The sequence below is a fragment of the Podarcis filfolensis genome (genome assembly GCF_964270895.1).
Source record: "Podarcis filfolensis genome assembly, chromosome: 7".
Taxonomy (NCBI): Eukaryota; Metazoa; Chordata; class Lepidosauria; order Squamata; family Lacertidae; genus Podarcis; species Podarcis filfolensis.
Genome location: NC_139603.1, coordinates 35369042 through 35389974, shown reverse-complemented (window position 1 = coordinate 35389974; position 20933 = coordinate 35369042). Strand labels below are relative to the sequence as shown.

Genomic DNA, 20933 nt, shown 5'->3' with positions numbered 1-20933 from the left:
TCTGCATTGCTCTGGCCCTGGTTCTGGGGAGGAAGGGAAAGGAGATTGTTGGCCGCTTTCAGACTCCTCAGGATAGTGATAAAGTGGGATATCAAATCCAAACAACAACTCCTCCTCCTCCTCCTCTTCCTCTGTTTCTTGGCCAGACTAGTGTGTGGATAGGCCTTGAGAATGGGATAGTCTTTATTTAGATTTCTGAAACTTATTTGTGGTGCTGTATTGGTGAATACCTAATAATTTTTCTTCCTTTGAAATATATTGCAGAATACTTGCTTTCTAGACTCTGGGCATACAGACTTCTGCCTTGCAGGATGTTTTTTTACTAGAACCCTGAGGTCCACCAACCAGTCAGGTGCAAAATAGTAGCTGGAATGGAAATGGGTGACAACATACTCCTAGAATTAAGGAATGGGTCCTCTGAGCACATGCTTAGCTCAGGAATTTGTTTTCAGTCCCAGAACTGAGCACATAGTCCTCTCACACACAAATATACTCTTGGTTTTCCCCCTTTACACATCATCTTGGCAGCTGGATTGTGGTGAGGGGCAGGGAGCCTTTTTGTTCAGAATTTTGCTAAACTACTAATAGACAGTCTTTGCACTCCTAAACCTACCTACCGTGTTTTGCTTTGCAAAGTTCTATCTTATAGAAGTTAGATTTGCAGTGTTGTACTTCAGAGAAATAACTTACAGCTGTTCTTGAAAGTTAAGCCCCACTTGCGTGTAACGGCAGTTTCCAAACAAGAGAACAGAAAAAGCTCAAGAAGGTTACTTGGCTGGAATAGTTCTGCCATTTCCCCACAAAAAAGAAGATAAACTCAACACAAGAAGGAAACTAACTTTGGAACACCTACTGCTGTTTTCTGTGGGAATTCTGGCATCAGCTGCTTAAATGACATGTTGACTCAACATGTTATGGAATGTTAAGGAACATTTCAATTGCTTGTTTTTTAAAAATATATATATACAGTCATACCTCTTGTTACGTTTGGTTCAGGTTACGTCTTTTCAGGTTGTGTCCCGTGGCAACCCAGAAGTACTGGAAAGGGTTACTTCCGGGTTTCGTCGCACGCGCAGATGCGCAAGATGATGTCATGCGCAGAAGCGGCGAATCACGATGTGCACAAACATGTGTTGCGTTCCTTTCAGGTTGTGAATGGGGCTCCAGAACGGATCCTGTTCGCAACCAGAGGTACCACTGTACAAAGTATAGGAACAGTCAGGCTGTGTGCTGATGCAGATATGGAGCTGAGAGGAGTAGGCAGTAGTTATGTGAGGAGTGAATATTTTTTGAGTGTGCATCTGTGTGAATGTGCATATATGTGAATATATGGGGAAGTATTTGAGACTGTGAAGGGCAAATGGCAAGAGAAGATATATTACACACAGAAAAAGAAGGTATTGCACATGTCAAAACCATATCCACAAATCTGTCTTGTCTCTACATGTATACATAGCAATATATTACAGTTTGACAACAGTTCTCTTGAATAACAAAGTGTACTGTAAAACATTTCAGATAGTGATATTTCCCTTGGGCTGTGGTTGTGAAGAATCCAAATGGAAGAAAAAGTTGCTCGCTTTACGAGAGACTTTGCAGTTTAAACTAGTTAACATCGTTCTTGAGTGCCCTCTGCTGTCTGAATTGGGCTATGCCTGTTTGTATCATTAACAACATTACCTATAAATGGCACTACAGTTTTATGACATGATAAAATTTTACATTTTAATACAGAAAACAAAATAATTTGCAAGAAATTTAAGAAATGGCAGCTGCTGCTGTGAAGTTGGATCTTGACATTTTGTTACTCTTGCAAAGTATTTTAAAACATTTGTTTGTGAAACTATCTGGCAGTCAGAATTGTGAAGATACATATTTCACATAATTGCTGCCAATAGATCTTTGCATGCCTTCAGTGTATTTTAATATATGTCATCCAAAGTAATGGTGCCATACTAAAACCATGTGTTTGTACTTCCCCAAAAAGCTGTTCTTTAGAGTCTGTACATAGATAAATGCAACATTTCCTTACAAACCAAATATCTCATATTATTTAAATGTTAGTACTATGCAACTTAGACTTAGTTCAAGATAGACAAAATACTACTGCAGTGTCCATTTGGTAATTAAACTGAACTATAATTGTTGATTAGAGATGTTTTAAAATGTTTCCTAGAAGATGATTATTTGAACAATTTACTTAAATTTCAGTTCCCAGTGCCAAAGTTGTTATTAGTTGTTGTTTTTCACATTCAGGTTCTTCTGCATTGTTAGCTTTTTGAAATCAAATGCGAAATTATTAAAATTTTACCTTCCATGTGCAGTCAATTGTTATCCTGTACAAATATTAGAAGACTTGCAACAGCTTTTTACTTCTTTGGGAAGCATTCCCATGCTCAGTTATTGCTTTCCCTTGCGATTAAATAATTGTGAAGCCTTGGGCAAAATACAGACAATGACAAATAGATTTTCCCCCCATGGAATTCTTATTTTAGGTCTTTTCCTTTGCTTTTGAATTTACTCATCAAAAGACAGACAGAGCTTTTGGACTGTACATGAGGTGTTGTGCGTAAATTTACATATTGTTTTGTATCAACCAAGCATGAAGTGAGAAGAGTTAAATAGAAGAGATGCACAAAGAAGTAATTGTCATTCATTTTGTTAATTAGCATTATAATCTTAATGTTAGTTTTTTGCAGATTTTACTACCCGATCAGTAGAAGACTTTGTTTTGTATGAGAGCTGTCAGATTAATCAATAAACTTTGTCAGTTGATCTGACAGGAATCAGAGTTTTAGACTTCAAAATTGTAATAATTTGAAGATGCACAAATTAAAACTGGCAATCAAAAAAGAGAAATATTTTTCATGCAATTAGGTTATTGTAAAACATATTTGCAGATCACTTACAGTTTTTCTGTTGCACTATACTATACACTATGCAAACATCATTAAAACTTATTATTCTATAGATACTTTTTCTCTAATTGAACACCAGACTTGTATAATCTATAATATTTAAAATTGAAAATGAGATCAAATGGAAACTAGAAAACCAGTGTCTAACCATTTGTCTGGTCAACTGCATTGTATGTTGGCTTCTGTTGAGTATTAACTTTGAAAAGTAAAGCATTCATAAGCATCATTTATGCTTAATTCAGTTTTAATAATCAAACTATCCTTGGATGTTACAATGCAAATATGGTTGAGAGTCGCTGCATGTTATTAATCAGAATCTCAAATGAGAGTAGGCGGATTACTCCTTTAGTTCTTGTATTAGGGTGGAATGGCACTAACATTCTTTGGATCTCCTGCTGACCTTTTAAGTACTTAGTGAATAAGGCTGCCTAGCTTCTCTCCTCAAAGCACTCGGGACACTGTAGTGGTGTTGGATTTTGAGAATCATGTTGTAATTAAAAATGGTTGCCTGTCAAAAAGTATTACATTGCAAAAGTTGCATTGTTAAAGCTATCCATTTAAAAAACGACTTATGATAGTTTTTATTCTACTTTTAAACAGTTATTAGGAATGTTAATAAAATTTTCTTTATAATGCTGTTTTATTGCAGTATACTTTCATTTTAAATGCTTTGCATGTTCCTCTTTATTGCGCACAAAAACAAGTAATTATTTTATTTTGTGCTGTTTTTCAGTGACATATCACAATAGCACTACATTTCAGAGATTAGAACCCTTAGTCATTCAGTGATTTGAAAATTAAACAAATAAGACAACTGATATTTTCTTGTTTAAGCAGGACAATGCCATACTTACCCTTTATTGTTGGTATAAACCATTATTTGGCTGAGAACGATTAGCTATTTAAAACTTGCTACATAAATTAAAGAGAAGCTAAATGGATATGTGATTGTTGCCATTAGTAGCATTTTAGATTATACAGGCAATTATTGCGTTCATTATCCCGGAACAGCCCCTTTGCAAAACTATTGTGGTTGTCTTCAACATTATGTACAAATTTTCCCTGGGAGATTAAAATTTCTAGTGGCATATACGACTTTGTCATCACAGTTGTTTGAAACAAAACAAAATATTTTGATAAGGAAAATTGTTCTATAGGCATTGAAAATTGTAATAACTATTAAGAATACTCAGAATAAAATTTAAATCTATTTACGAATGAAGTCTTTTATGTTGTTTATGGTAATTTTAAATAGGATAACAGGTTTTTAGTCATAAAAAGATGAATTCCTTCTCTTTAGAAAGACAACACAAGACATGGAGATAAACAGCTTACAAGTTTTACATTTATTTTTCCCTTTTAACATGTATTAGAGCACAGGTTTTTTTGTGTGTACATAAAAATGATAAGGTAATGCGATAGACATATGACCATGGGAGAAAAGTTACCATGCATAGCCAATCACTTTAGCCGAAAAGACAAATTTGCTGGAGCAGTTGAAAAAGTGTTTACCTCTCAAACTTTTTGCAGTTTGTTTTAAAAGTTGTTTAAGCCTATTGAATAGACCCTAAGCTAGCATCCAAATCTGTCTTCATCAATTAGGAAAGTTTTTATCCTTTTGGTTATCTACATATGTGTATCCAGTGGGCTATGTATAATGTTTGGGCCCATAAATGCCATTTCTCAAAGGAAACTTTGTATTCATTTCTGTCAGGTTTTGTCTTGGCTTTTACAGTCTTTCAGTGCTATGATGCAGCAAGAAAAGTGTGAGGTACTGGTTATGCATATTGCAAGACAGTGATTCTTTATTTTATTACAAAAAAAAGACCAACTCTAGAAGGCCAGATTAAATCATTCCTTTCACTTTTTAATGGGATTTGGATGAATAGAGTAAAATATGCACTTTGCATTCATTGATAGCATCTTTAGGTTGAGGTAATTGAGTCTTTTTTCCCTGACTGAATGAATAATGACTTCATCTGATCCTCAGCGAGGCCTGAAACTTAGACTGCCTTTGTCAATGCAAAAAGATCTGGGCTTTGAAACATGCTCTACTTCCCTGGCTTAATTTTTCTTCATTTTAATCCAGAAACCTATTTTTCTCAATAATTCAAGCATAAACTATGTAGTAGTTGAAGCAGCGGAAATTGCAAGATATTTGTCCTCGTTGTGCTGCTTTTTAAATGCAGCTGATAAATCAGCCACTGTGGTCTTCAGCTGCCTAGTTCTCAAGGGAAGGAACAGCCCACAGACAAGCAAGAATGTTGGAATTTTCCAAAAGTATTTTAAATATAATTCTTAAACAAATTGTTTTTCCTCTTGAAGTATTGTACCGTGTTTGTCTCTCTGACGGGAGCTAAAGAGTTTTCTTATCAGGAATATTTCCCTCAGAGATAATTAGCCAGCTGTCGCCATAGTGTCATCTAGAAGAGCCAATCAAAGTATTACACTGGTCTGAAGGGCTCCTTGTACCAATATGAACCTTTGATTTTGAAATGGAGGTATTTGAAATATAAATGGTAAAGGACTGTGGAGCAATTTTTAATTACTGTAGTCTTTTTTCTTTTCATTTTTATCTTTGAATTCAATAAGGTTTAAATTCAAATGCTTTCTAAAGCAAAGATTTAAACTAATACCGGTGTGTAGGGGAAAATTTTACCTTCATTTAGTGCTCATTTTCTTTTATTGAGTTCTATGGCCTTGGCCATATCTGAAAACAACATCAAAAAACAACTTTTTTGCCTTTTAGATTTACATCTGTCACACTTTGATGCATGCCTTTGGGATGAATAGGGGTAGCTGAAGCAAAGGCTGAGAGCTTCAGTGTGACAGTGAGTAGGGAACTATCTCCTATGATAGTTTCAGACTGCTTTCAGGGGAACAACAGCCGTAGAAGAGGAGGCCTGCCCAGTTACAAATTAAATCCAGAAACTGAGAGCCTTCCATGCTGTCTAGGTTCACCTTAGTTCTTATGCTCTGAGTAAATGTTTGTTTAAGAGATTTCTTACCTGTACTTCACCATAAGGTCCCAGGGCTGGTTGCTTGCAACCATATAATTATACAACATAACAATCTAATAAAACAGTTTTAAAACAACAACGTAACAATGCCCAAAATATATGGGTAGAAACTACTTTATCAGAAGGCTAAAACCATAGTTGTGCAATTGTGAAAATTAAAAAATGCAGCTAAAACACAGAATTCAATTTCCTATTATTTTTTTCATTGTTCATTTAAAAAATATTAAAATACTAATAGGAATAAACATAGGGTTGCCATACGTCCAGAATTTCCCAGACCTACCCTGAATACTGCAGTTGGAAGCAGTGTCCTGGCAAAATGTCTGAGGAAAATCAGGACGTATGGCAACCCATGTTGGCAGTGTTGTTTTGCCGATTACCCTTAAAAATAGTTTTAAAATGTCATTATTTTGTGTTAGCCAAAATGTTTGAAAGTGTACAAGCAAAGTTTGAAATCTCAGAAGAATTAGTGTTGAGGGAGATGGAATAAGATATCCAGTATTCAGGAACAATGTTTCAGTGCTCTGCATTTTTCTCTGTCTCCCCCCTCCTAGTACCAATAGAACCAGAATAGCAAAATCTATGTATTAAATTGTGTAAGGAGCACCTCATGCAAACATGCATAATTAGAATAAATAAAGGCAATTTGGTCTTTCTGATTACAAAATTTGAATTAGTTGCCACAAAATGTTATCTTCCTAATATCATGCAGTACATACAGCACTAGCTAAAAGCAGTTGGTTTTCTTCATGAGTTGCAAATTGAAAGACTTGTCACACGGTTGGCACTTTTTCATGGTTTACAGAAGTCTTCCCTGACCTGGTACTTTCCAGATTCTTCAGCCACCGCCCTCCATGCGGGTTGATGGCCAAACCAGCTCCAGATGTCATGTGTTCTTTCCCTAGTATACTTCCATAAAAATGAACATCTGCAGGGAAGGTGCCTTCACACATATGGTTCTACGCGCCAAGGTTTCCTCAGGATCTGGGATCCTAACTGTCCAAGTTCTAGTTGTAGGTGGAACCTCCATGTATACAATGATGCACAAATGGCCCATCCTTACAGATATTTGTGCTGTGAACACAGACGTTAGGAGAAGTGCATGTGATGTTGCAGACAGGGGCCATCCAGCATGGTCCCAATCCTTGCACCTTCGACGACATATTCAGGAGCAAACAATCACCAAAGAGGGCTATGGTTACACAGAATTTACCGTGGGGAGTGTAACATCTATGCCACTCTTGGGAAAACATTTCTGAAGTACCCTCAGAAGTGATAGGGTATAGGCTTTGAAGCTTGAAAATAGTATTGACTGAGTAATTGTTCTGAAACCGACTTTTCTCACCTTCACAGTCACTCACATCGAGATTGGCTCAGAAATCTCAGATTGCAAAAGGAGTGGCTGTTTTTTCTATTTTTTTATACTGTATATAAGTATAACATTGTAGAAGTATTTGTACAGCCTAACAATTTCTGAATTTATGTTGCTTCCTTTAGGTTGGCCTGCTGGATCTTGAACTGAATCAACTGACCAAAGCACTGTTCTTGGCTTTAGTTGCACTTTCCATTGTTATGGTAACCTTGCAAGGATTTGTGGGACCATGGTACCGCAACCTTTTTCGATTTCTTCTTCTTTTTTCCTACATAATCCCTATCAGGTACGTATAAGAACAAGAGAGAAACACAGATGTCTAATTTCACTAAATGTAGCTTTAAAAAAACAAAAAAACCTGTACCTTCAGTTCTCATTGTGTAGGAAATTGATCTTATCAGGAAGCTGTAGTAGAAGGTACCAGCAAATCTGCAGATACTGAAGAGATCACTGTACCAAAAAACTATTCTGTTGTACTTGTTTGTATAATGTTAAATCTAGCTGAAATATTCCATGTAATAATCATATTACTTGCATTAATGCTTTTTAAAGGGTGTAATATTTGTATATCAGAAAATACATTGTGTATTTTAAAGGCTTGCTTGATTTTATTCAGGCATTCATAATTTATCCCATTCTTCTAGTTAAAGCATTGTGCATGAAAACATTTTTTACCCTTCTATTTAGATATCTTTAGTGTTAGGTTATTGGCCCCCTCTATATTTTAAAGTTAAATATGTTGTGGATTATGCTTGAGATCACAAGTAAATAAGATGTCTTCTGAATAGTTCAATTTATTAACTATTTAGTTATGCAAAACAAAGGAATGAACAGACATTACTGTGATCTTGTAATTTGCAAAACCAGCTTTCATTTAAAACATTTTACCTTGGTGGAATATTTCTCAGTAGAAAAAATCACTCTGGACTACTCAAAGGTAACTTATGCTACTGGTTGATATTATTCCTTTTAGCTCTAATTGTAGACCTAGTGTGACAGGAGTGACCAGCACATTAAAAACAATCAACACAGATTCTTGCTGTATATAACAAAGCTGCAGATAGCCAAACTGGACAGTGATCTAAGTGATGAGTCATTTTCCTCTGTCCACAGGAGTTGCAGAAACCTAGAATAAAACAGGTTTAAGACATGCATGGACCACGATCTGATTAGAATTCTTCTACCTCTGTAGCTGTTTGACAAAAGTGTTAGCAGACTCCTTGGCTTCATTGGGTCAATTCTTTAGCCAAGGTATTCCTCGCTGACGCCAACCCCATTTTCTTAGTCTTACACTATCTGGTGAAAAAATTGGTCCAAGAGCTAAATGTACCCTGAAGGGCACAAATAATTGAATGCATATAAAAGTAATCTAAAGAGGGTCTAATTTGGGTGAATGAGCATATTGGATTATTACCCAATACCTCTTTTCTGTGCCATGGTTTAGCACTGGAACTTATAAAGAAAATGCCTTTGAAATAGTGTGTCTTTCAGCGTGTATCTTTCCCTTAAACTGCTTAATAACTAGGCTTCACACAAGTGGGATTAAAAATCAGGAGCGACAAAGTAGTAGTTGTGATTTACACAAAGCTTTAACTTCCACCAGATCTCATTTTAGAAGTTCATTACTTTTAAAGTTCCAAGACTTTTTCTGGTGTGACCGGTGAAGATGGGAGGAGCAGCAGTGCTGCAAACTGGATGACTAAAGGCAGTAGCTACTCTTCAGACATGTAACTTTGGATCTAGTTATTCCTACTCAGAATATACCCACTGAAATTAATGGCCATAGGTCTATTAATTTCATTGGGTCTACTCTGAGTAGATCTTAGTAGGAAACTGCTGATTCACAGGAACAAGCATGGCTTGGTTAGGTTTTAGGGCTTTTTTTTTTTAAAGAAACCCAAACATATGTTTTCTTCAATAACTATTGTTCTGGAATAGGAATTTCATTTGTAAAAATAATTCACACTGGACCTATTTCTGGAAAGTAAGGCATGATATGAAATAAGGTCTGGTACCATAATGATGACTAGAGCTTTATTTTTGTCTTAGCAAAACTTGTCTTAGTAAATTGGCTTGCTACTTTTTGCTACCTTTGGTTAATCATTACAAATAAATCTGTATATTTGTGCCTGTAATTTTGTGTGTCTAGAGATGTAGGAAGCTCTATGCTAATCATTTTAATACATCAATTCTTGGTCTGACTTCCTGTCCCTTAAAAAAAAAGTTTTATAAGCGTTAGGAGTATCCAGATAAAGAAAACAAGTTTGTGTTTGTTAAACTATCAAGTGTCTCTCTAAAGTTAAATCACATATTCTGTTATCACAAATTCAGAAATGGAGGCCATATACACGAGCAGTATTTGAAATTCTTGATTTGGCACTTCAGGGATATAGAAGAACCACAATTCACAGATCAAGAGCAGACTGCCAGACCATGGGTATCCTCCCTGCTCTACCTGAGTCTGGCATTATGCATTTGAAATGATGGGTTTTCAGTGACAATTTTCATTTTAACTCAGCTGACAATGCTCTGACCACACTTTTCAGACTGTAATTATGATGCACAGTTTCCTTTAGATTACATCTTACTAGGTAACATAGTATTGGCATTACTTTTGAGTTGCCAGTTTCTGCATCATGAAAATGTGTTGCCACAAGGCTTTGTCTCCATTAGAATCTAGAAAATGCTGCTTTGGGGAGGTATTTAAGACTTCCCAAAGATTTAATAGTTATTGCAATGCTGTTGTGATGCTTAACCACATGGTCATAATAATCACGTGAAGTTGGCAATTGCAGGTATGGAATCAAGCATCTATGAGTGTTTCATGCACCATACATCAAGTTTTGGGCATCAGTAAGCAGAATGAAATAAAGCAAACAAAGTTGGAAAGAAATAGTTTTATTTGCTTCCCTTTTAGTTCTTTTGCTACTACAGGTCAAATATTTCTATCACAGCTCCCCTAAGGAATTTTATTTGGGCTAAAGGCAGCTGGAAGTTATTGTGCATGACACTACAAAACTATTCTAAGTAAATCATCGGGTGAAAGGATACTATTAGCCCATCAGGAGATCAGCATTCTGCAAAGCTGGCAAGGTAGTGACTAACAGAATAACAGAACATTATCTTAGGGCCTTTCCAGAGGACTTTTTTAGCACAGTAATTGCACAGTTAGTTGTTGCGCGGAATCCTGACACTCTTTCTCATTGTTGCGCTTTTACAGTTATATTTGCCCAGTGCTCAGAGTGTGATATTTTGTGGCTGGGGAAATGCTGTTTCCCCCATGCAGGTAACATGTTCTCTTCAATTGTATGGGCTCTATAGAATGCCATTGCATAAATAGAGACAAGTGGCGGGGGATTTCAAAGCAAATGGTTAGAGTACACACAATCCTGCAGCTTGTTTCTGATATCAGAAAACTTGCTTCCTGCTACATCTAAGCAGTGCCAATACAGAACCAAGAATTCCAAACATGCCCATATATATTGTGCCTAATTGACCCAATTTCAATTATTAGCTGTTGCCAGAACTATCATTAGGGACAAATTACATAACACTTCCACCCACTCCCTGATCTATATTTTTAAGGGATGTGTTTTATATTTATGTTGGTTCTTTAGAGTGAGGTGCTCCCCTGTTCTTTTAAGGAAAATGCCATCAAGATTGCCCACTCAGGAATGGGTTGCCATTTAGTGAACCCTTATTTATCTTGGTCTTTAAAAGCTGTGTACTCAAAGTTTCCAGTGTGTAAACACACATTCATTCTGTTTTTTGTTTGTTTGTTTTTAAAGCAAGCAGTGAACATTAACACAGCTTGATGCCATGATAATGCTAGCACCAAGAGGAAAAAATGTTTTTATAGACCACGAAGGGTCCCTAATGGGCACGAGTGTTGGATATCTATAAAAGCTTCTCTCATTTTATCTAAGGCTTACTGTAGGGAAGATTGGTGAGAGACGAAAATATGCATTCAGTTTTAGACATATCCCAAAGTGTGCATGGGCATATAATGTTGGTTATAAAGTTGCCCTTTTTTCTGTACAGTATATGCATCTGGCATGTTAGCTTCCAATCATTCTCATCTTTTCAGCAATGAACATTCATTGCTATTCTGCTACTACTTGTCATTCATGTCAGTAGGCAGAACTTGACAGGAAGAGCTTTGGGTTTTTAATGTCTTCCCTCAGTCACTCTTCCTACCCGTTTCATCCCTCGGGAGAGCATTCTACAAGTGGGGAGCCACCACAGAAAAGGCCCGTTCTCATGTTGCCTTCCTCCAGAACTCTTGTGGAGCTGGCACACGAACAAGGGCCTCAAATGATGATTGCAGGGTCTGAGTCAGTTCATATGGGAAAAGCCCATATGTGGTATTGTGGTCCTGAGTTATTTAAGGCTTTATAAGTCTATGCCAACACTGTGAATTGGGCTCGGAAATTAACTGGCAGCCAGTGCAGTCAGGCCAGAATTGGTGTTATTTGCTCAAACCATCTTATCCTAGTGAGGAACCTGGGTGCTGAATTCTGTTTAATGTCTTAATTTGTATATTAAGGTACTTTTATAGCTCTGTTTAGAGTAGGTAGTGTCTTGATAACATAAATGTTTTAAGTTTTTTGTATCAATCCAGTATATTTTCTTTTAATTGTTGAATGATTCTGTGTACATTGCGGCAGCCTTTGGCTATGTGCAATAAAACTGACTGACTGACTGACTGGGTGCTGAATTCTGCACCAACTGAAGTTTCTGAACTGTCTTCAGAGACGGCTCTACCTATAACAAGTTGGAGTAATCTAACCTAGAAGTTACCAGAGGATAGACAACAGTAATTATGCTATACCTGTCCATTTTAATATATATGTTCTGCTTCTATTTAATTTAATAAACAGTAGGTTCAAAGGAGAGCATTGCTTTAAGAAGATACTTGTTAATAACTTACATTTGCTACAGTATCGTGCGAGGAAAAGGCTATTTAATATGATGCCATCAGCGTGCACAGTGTTTTGCAAATCTAAAGCACCAATGTAAAATTCAGTGCAAAGGAAAGAACAGCATGAGGTGTGAATACAAATGCAAGGGTTAGAAGGGAAGAATATATGGTTTCCAATTATACAAACTTAGGTATAGTTATAGTAGATAAGGGTTTGTGACAAAAGCGTCATAGAAAACAGAGGTTTTTAGACAGTATTTGAAGGAAGTAAGGTGGTTGCATGCAAATGTTTTAAGACACAATACCAGGCAAGAAAAGGTAGAGTTGTTTCAGGGAGCAGGAAACCTTCAGCAGGCTGAAGTTTGTGGTACTGGATGAATGAAACCACAAGAAGGGACATGAGAGGATATAAGAGAGAGTGGTAAGGGCCACAAGGCAATGGAAGACATTGAAGGGTAAGGAGTTTGTGGTGGATCCACATGTACACACAAAGCCAACGTAGGTTTTTAAGGAGGGATGTGTGGGCAGAGTGACAAGAGGCTAACTGTTTTGGTGAACTGCGCACTTGCAGCATTGTGATTGTGTATGCAAACATGCTAAAAACTGAAAATGTGTTTATTGTGAGATATATATATATATATATATATATATATATATATATGCGCTCAGGATTTTCATCTGCCACAATGCCTTTATGAACCAGGACCTTACTACAGCTTAACCAGAAAATATATCAGTGCAGTGGTCTAAGATTGAAATGTCAAGCACAAACACTAAATTGAATAATCTACTGATAAAAAGAAAGATTAGATGTTCCTAAATCCTGATTTCTGTGAGAGTCAGGAAGAAAATTTTCCTGGGTTGCATCCACAGTTAATTGAGTGATTAAAGCATAACTAGCTCTTCAAACTATTTTTAATACAATTTGAACACTCTTGCCTCTTGATATAAAGCTCCAGCTCATAGGACCATCAATTGCTTATTTAGATAAACTCCGCTATTGGTTTAACGTTTTGTTTACTGTCATAAAGAGTGAAGTTCTTAAACACAAGAGGGACATATGTGTATTTTTCAGTTTACGTGTGAACCTAGATATGGGCAAAGCAGCCTATGGATGGATGATTATGAAAGATGACAATATACCTGGAACAGTTGTTCGAACAAGCACCATACCTGAAGAACTAGGTCGTCTGGTGTATCTACTGACTGATAAAACAGGTACAACTTTTAATTGTATTCTGTGAATGAATGTTATTTATAGAATTAGTGCTGTTGACATATTTCCTGATTTGGGTGCCCCAGTCTAAAGGTTGTAAGATCGGTTACCTTGATAGAACACCTGTTACTTTAAGTTAAGCTAATGTTTTAACTATGTGTTTATGACCAAAGTCCAATAAAAGAGAAAAACGTCCCTTGCCTCTCTGTGGATACAGAAGGGTAATATGTAGAAAAAGGAGATACCATTTTTATGCTAAAAATGCTCACAATAATTATTTGTTTGCCCTATGAGATAGATTTACTGTTCCATTTTACAGGGGATGACTGAAAATGAAAATGACTTGCCCAGAATTTCAAACAAAATCTCCCATGCTGTTGGTCATTTCTGTTTTGTATTTAAACTGATATGAATAACACTCATCCCTTGGAGTGGCCATGGTTTAAGTCCTTTGCAAATATGTACTTCTGCATTTCCACAGTAGTTTAAAAGATACTTGGCTTGTGCAATAATGTGTACTGTTTCACCATTAAAATGTGGATGTTCAACTTAAAACAAATTATTGTGATTTTTAAAAAAAGACCACTCAGGTTAATGATATTTTGATGGGGTTGTCCCACTTAACCCCGTCCCAAAAGTGGGGTTCCCTGTATCGAAAATGAGAAGAGAATAATGAAAATAGCTTGCAAAACACGGTGGCTCTAGCTTCTCTTGAAATGATTAAGTATTATTTGTAGAGTCTAAGGAGCATTACATTACTAACATAATTGCAAGGTAGTCCTTTGTATGATTGTAAATTGGGTTTGTGCTTCATCAATAAGCTTTTTGACAAGAAGCGTCCATCACAGTGGCTCTCTCATTTGCCACAGCAGAATAGAAAATGAAGTATCCCAATAATTGCATTATAGTTTCCTTATTGTGGGACAAGAAAGCAATGTGGTATAATTAGGTTTGATTGGAGTGCATGTTTCCGGTAAGATCTGAAATTAATGATGTTGCTATAGTGACACATCTGCGGCCACCAGTGCGTGAAACATAAAGTAATTCATTCGACAAGAGAAGACATCTGTTAACTGCAAGGATGCAGAGCATATTGACACTGACCAGAAATACTAGACGTTATGTGATAAATGAACAAATGATGCTGAAACAGGAGGACAGATAATTTGTACTTAATCTGCTGGGAGAACTTTAATCTTCTCACTGGTTGCATTTGACAATACCATTGTTTAAAGAACAATGCTGCAGAGAACTCATAAATTTTAAAACTTAACTCAGGGTGCAGCCTATTAAAGCAATACATTAATTCCTTTGTTAGGGAGTTTTTATCTTCATGTAGAACAAAGCCATTACTAAAAACACCCACTAAAACAACAGGTTCTTTAGGACTCACATTTTAATTATAGCATCCATTACCCAAAATGCCAGGCTGTTTGGACTTGAATCACATATAAGTTTGACAGAAAGGCGTCATCCATTACTTGGGGTGGGGGACTCTTTGCAGTGTGTTTTCCAAGGGCAGCTGAGCATGACATTTTAGTCTCTCGAGGGCACAAGAAGTTCCTAACAACAAAAAGAAAGAAAAAGATATTTGGCAATATGTATTGAATGTTTTTGACATCTAGAGTCTGATACTGCAACTTCCCTGCCCTTCCTGACAGCAACCACAGTATTCAATTATAACAAACACAAACCATCTTCCAAGCACAGTTATTTACTAATGCATACGCTCGCATTTGAGTGCTGTAATTAACATTTTAGCGGCTGTGTGGACCAAATGAGATACTTAGCACATGTAATAGTTGAACAGATGCAGAGAGTAATGGAATTCATAATCTTCTGGGGAAGCCCTGTATTAGGGACTAATGTGTTAACAGTGGAGGTTTGTGTTTAAAATTAATCTGGAGTTAACATATGTTAAGCTTTGCATGAAGAAAACCAGGGGTACCACTTTATGAGATTAATGCAGACCACAGGCTTATTATCCTGGGCATCCACAATAAGAGCAAGAATCTGTTGGAAATGCTCATGTCACTTCCACTTCTACATGTTTTGGGAATGCTTTATAATATCCAGTCGTTCCATAACTATTAGAAACTGGAGAGCCTCCATATGAACATATATTCTCTCTGAGAGAATTTGTTCCTTATGAATCCTCCTATGTAACTCACTATTCTTTCATCACAGGAGTGATGAATGGAGACAGCTAGAACAGGAATACTCTTCCTTTGAGAAAAGCACTTCTCAGTAATATCTAGATAAGTCTCTCTTTTGAGTGAAAGGCATAGCAATGTTCTTACAGATATGTTCTTAACAATATAGTTATGCCAGACTGTCATCTACCCTCTCACACCTACTTCGGGGAAGGAAAGAGTGATAATGAGCAGAGTGAACACACATCTGTGTTTTTTGCATATATGATGCCATAGTGGCACTAATTCAGATGTAAAAAATTGAGTAGGAGGACATATATACACATGATGTTTTGCTTTTCGCAGTCACAGGTTTGCTACAATGAAAGCAGTTGACTAGAAAAGACTTAAGGATAGAACGGATGTCAACTCCATCACTAGATGTCAGGGACTGTCTGGACACTGAGGAGTGGTGGCTGGATACTAATGACTGGGCACCAGGAGAAGGGGGGTTGGAGACTGACTTGGAAGAAGGGATCACTTGCAGATAGCTGAGATTCAGCTTTTGCAAGAGCTGTAAATAAGCAAGATCTATGACATACAAAAAGTAGAAGGACACAAGAGGCTTGGCATACAGTTGAATACAGGAAAGCTGATAAGTGGATTTCATTGCAACATGTTGTGCACCATCACAGCTAGGTTTAGAGGATTCTGCAGTGCCACCAAGCCAACCCCAAGGCCAAATATATATTCTTCAGGTTCTCAAGAACCCTCATAGTGTTAAAAGTAGGGAAAAAACCATTCTTATTTAGATAGGGAGTGATTTGTGCCTTCCTGTGTGGCACCCATACTAGATCCAAAAAAATAACAAACACAGATCATAGGCAGGGAAATGGGGATGAGAGAGGCAATGAAAGGATAATGGCTAAAGCTAGAGAAGCGAGCTCCAGCAGCAGTCGATGGTATTAGAGCATCTTGAAGACGCGGAGCAGCTTTCTGGATATGTCTGATCAGCCTGGGGATATGAGGGTTTACTTATAGCGAAGGAGCTTATCAGCGGGTTTGTAACGGGGTTTTCACTGGTGTCCAGGAATGAGCAAGGTAATAGTAAATAAAATACAAAGGTTATGAGTAGTTGTCAGGGTTCACATCAATTAAATTTTCAAACAGACATCTTAACCAATCATACCGTGTACCCCTGAGCTTGTATTTCCCAGGAAATAACATAAGAGGGTGCTAACTTTTAATAAGAGTCCAGTATGCTTACTGAAGGAAAGCTATCACTTGCAAGGAATAATTAATGGCTGGATTAGTGGCATTTTCTGCATTAGATGTGTCACTGGATTTGTGTGATTAATTAGGTTTGCACGTACGTATCTCATTATGCATATTGTTAGTAGTAACTTTGGGGAAATTGTTGTCGGCAACACCTGGAGGGCCACAAGTTCCCCACCTTTGATTTAGATAATTCGTAAAGGTTCTTTATACTTATGCCACCTACCATCTTGCTCTCCTGGAAGAACTACTTTGTTCCTATGGACTGGATAAGGAGCTACATCATTGCTGTTGCTGTACGGCTGTCAAACATTAAGACCCAAGGGGCTTTTAAAGAGGCTCTGAGTCTCTGCAATGCTTGATCCAAACTGCTGGGCAATACTCAGATTTGGGGACCTGCTGCTCCTGCTTCTTTGCTTTTTTAAGGGCAAGCAATGGCATCTTGAAAGAAGTTTTAGATGGTAGGGAAGTGGAAACTGGAATTTTTAGAAGCAATTTATGAAAGAGTTGTGAAGTAAGTGTGGCTGGTGTTGTCTGTGGGCTATTTTTATAAGTTAGCCACTGATCTGTTACTGGCTCACCATTAAAATTGGGAAGTTTGTGTGTGACCCCTGTGCAGGGTTGAGGTTGAGAGATTTTGGTTCTCCAACCTTTTTGAGTTTGATGCCTGAGTGCTAGATGTTCTTGAAAATATCACACCAATTAAGCAACTGTTTACACAATATGAAAGGTTATGTTCTCTTGCAACTCCTAGCAAAGTTGCTTATAATTACCTAAGCAGTATTTGCTTGTTTCATTGTGGCTTTATTAGAATTTTGGTATTAGGCCAAACTAGCATCTAGTAATATTTAATCAGAGATCTCTGCATCTGCTTTAAGAAAACTTCCCTGGTATTCTGTTGTGAACTGCATCTGTTGTCACCCATGGAATGATGCCTGCAGGACTTTATCTTTAGAAATTAATTTCTTGTTTGCCTGCTTTCTTCTGTGTTTAATGATACACTCATAGACAAAACTCGTTGCTTCATTAAAGAGCATTAAAAAAATCGCTGTAACAATCCCACACAAACTTTTTGTTTAAGATACTTTCCTTATGTGTTAAATGAGTGTCTTTTGATCATTTGATGGCTGCTGTGCCTGCTTCGTGTCTTTGAAACCTCTGTTCAAACTAGCAAACCTCACCAATTAAAGGTTCTGTAATTTACCATTTACGATAAGCTATATGAGATTAACATTTTAGTATAACTGCTGTAAACCTAGGGTGCAAGAGGAACAGACTTATGCTTGTGCAATGGGACTTAATCTTCCTTTCTCCTCTACTGCAGCATTGCTTGCACTCTCAATCTCTGCTTCAGGGGATAGGGAAACCCTCCATAGTAGATTCTGGCAATGCACAGGGGGCTGCAGGGAGGAGAGGAGGAAACGAAGCCTTGTGCGAGCGGTAGTTTGCTTGTGCACCATTGGATTCTGTTCCTATTTTCAAAGGTATAAATGAAAATTAAATTGTAATTCTTTGTTCTGCTTCATGGTCTCTGTGCAGGCAGACATGTGTTATCTTCCTATATAGATTGGGATTCAGGATCCTGCAAGCTAGTATTTGCAACCTGTCAGCTCTAGTGGGGTAACCCACCCGCATTGAGCATAGTTTTAACTATGGAAAGGCAGCATACAAATAAAATGATTATGCTTCAAGCAAAAGAATTTTGAACCAGTGCTGACTGCCCTCAATAGTTTGGTTATCCTACCTACAGTTGCACCCCCCCCACACACACACCATATATATGCCTGTACAAAAAAGAAAACTATGTTGCTTATATGTAACCAGTTACATCTGTGCAGTTACACAGTTCCATCCTCCTTCCCAGCTTCAGACATTCCATTTAGTTGCTTCTACATCAAACTAGAGAAAAAACAAATGAACAGCACTTGCTCTGCTCTTTGAAGCATACATATGAGGAGGACATTTCCCCACTCAAAGGCTTTGGATCACTGTTAGCATTTGCTTTTCGTGCACCGTATTGCAGTCATGAGCCATGACTACTGATTCAATAAATCTACTTTGATTTTAAAGATTAAAAAATGATGCAAAAATTGGCGCCTTCTGAACTTCAACTCATCTCTAATATTAAGTAAACTTGCTAATCATTTACTATGCTTGCTTCATGGCACGACTGGAGCACTAGTTTTAAACTTGTAAAGTTTTCTATGTCCTGGGTATTGCATACCTCATAAAATACCTCTTTGTTTACCTATATATATTAAATCAGCTGAGGAAAGCTTGCTTTGTCTATTTCCAGGTTTTACAGTGATGGAATGAACTCCATGAGCGTTTCTTCTAGTGTTAAATTCTGCTGGCACATTAGGATGGTTTGTAAACACACTGCATATGCTTATACTCATTAATTTCAGTGGGACTAAGTGCACATAATTGGATGCAGCATCACGGCACATAGTGATTGATGCCTCACTGAAGGAAACTGCAGAAATTCCATTGATTATTATGGTTCTGGACTGAACTCTAAATATGCACTTTAATTTATTATAAATACGTCCGTGTGTGAAATGGAATAAAGTTACTTCTCCAAAGACATGTTACAAACTGATTTGGTCTGATAATTGTATGATCAAGAGTAAGTCATGAATATTGTACAAATCAAGGGAAGGGGGAAGTTGAATCTGTGCCATGTGCAGTTGGAAAGAAAGATCTAAATCAGACAACCATGAACATACCTCAAGAGCACAAATAGAGGTGTCCCCTTTTGGGTGCAAAAGCTGCATGTTAACTGTCTAAACAATATCCAATCTCAGAACAGTAATTATAGTGTTTCCAATGCTTTAGCATTCTTCTTTCCTATGACGCTGTGTTTAGCTGACATACTGAGAGAAAGCATGAGATCAAAGCTAAGACTTGAATTTACAGAAACGAATATTTTCTGTTTTCCAAAGGGGTATTGAGCTGTATGTTATCTTAGTCACCATTTCCCATATTTGTATTAAAATAATTTTCCTGAAATAGCCCTTATTATTCCATATCTTTCAGAAGCATTATGTTAGAATGCTTAAAAACAGAAGAGAGGGAAGAGGTTAATTAATAATACATCCTGGGGAATTGTTAAATGACAAAAGTAACTTCAGTTTCGCCATGGTTCAAAGAATGGGATCATTCACCTTGTACTGAGGCTTAAATAACATGGTATGCAAACTTCCTTGACTGAATTAGCACATGAACCTGTCCAGTGATGACTTCTGGCCTCTGCTTCATCATCGCACCCTGCATCACCCAACCTTCAATTAAAGCTTTCTTGGAATCAAGCATGTCACCGTTGACAGCGGTGAACATAATGTCACTCGTTGACTGACACCCTGTAGTTTCTTGCAGATCGGAAGTGATCTCTAAAAGCATACTATTTATGTCGATTCTGAAATTCAAGGCTTAGTACCGATTACAGGCTAAATTTGTTGAAATGGGAAGTGATGATAATTCCCAGTGACCTGTTTAAGACAACATGGTATCTGGATTTTATTTTTGCCACATGGTATTTTCCACACATTTTCCCAAGTGGTTGTCAAAATGTTCTTTTTCTGCAGTTCTTGATTAATGTTGACATTATTGTAACTGTGAGTGCTGTGCAATATGAGAAACATAAGCATGCTTAAATCTCATTGGAAGACATTTTTTGTATACTGGAGTGCCTTACTGTTCAAATAATTTCAGACACTCACTACTCTGGATAAAATATAAATTAAAGCATTGTATACTGTTTTTCTATAGCACAGATAGTGAAATTATAAAAGTGTGAAATCTGTCACAAAGGTCCAGAAAATTATACACTCAAGTATTTTAGGATTGTCATATTTTTTAACAGTTAGATGTTGTGTTAACTAATGAAGGCTGTAGCCAATCAGTTAGTGACAGTATCTTAAAATTTTTGTATATGTGCATATTTTCACATCCAAATTGGCAATGTTTTTCATCTAGCTTCTTTTGCATCAATAAATGTGATCTACTCTTAGATAATTTACTGATGTAATTTACTCTTAGATAATTTACGGATGCATTTTTATTTTTTTAAAGCTAGA

At 37.0% G+C, this 20933-nt stretch overlaps 1 protein-coding gene across 13 annotated transcripts in view; it reads left to right on the top strand.

Moving 5' to 3' along the window:
* ATP9B (ATPase phospholipid transporting 9B (putative)) overlaps positions 1-20933 on the top strand; it is a 115063-nt gene that overhangs the window by 67946 nt on the left and 26184 nt on the right. For all 13 annotated transcript variants that reach the window (XM_083623719.1, XM_083623728.1, XM_083623730.1 and 10 more), the window contains 2 exons: positions 7436-7596; positions 13307-13449. In XM_083623719.1, the coding sequence (XP_083479845.1) occupies positions 7436-7596; positions 13307-13449 (304 nt within the window). The remainder of the gene's footprint in view (positions 1-7435; positions 7597-13306; positions 13450-20933) is intronic.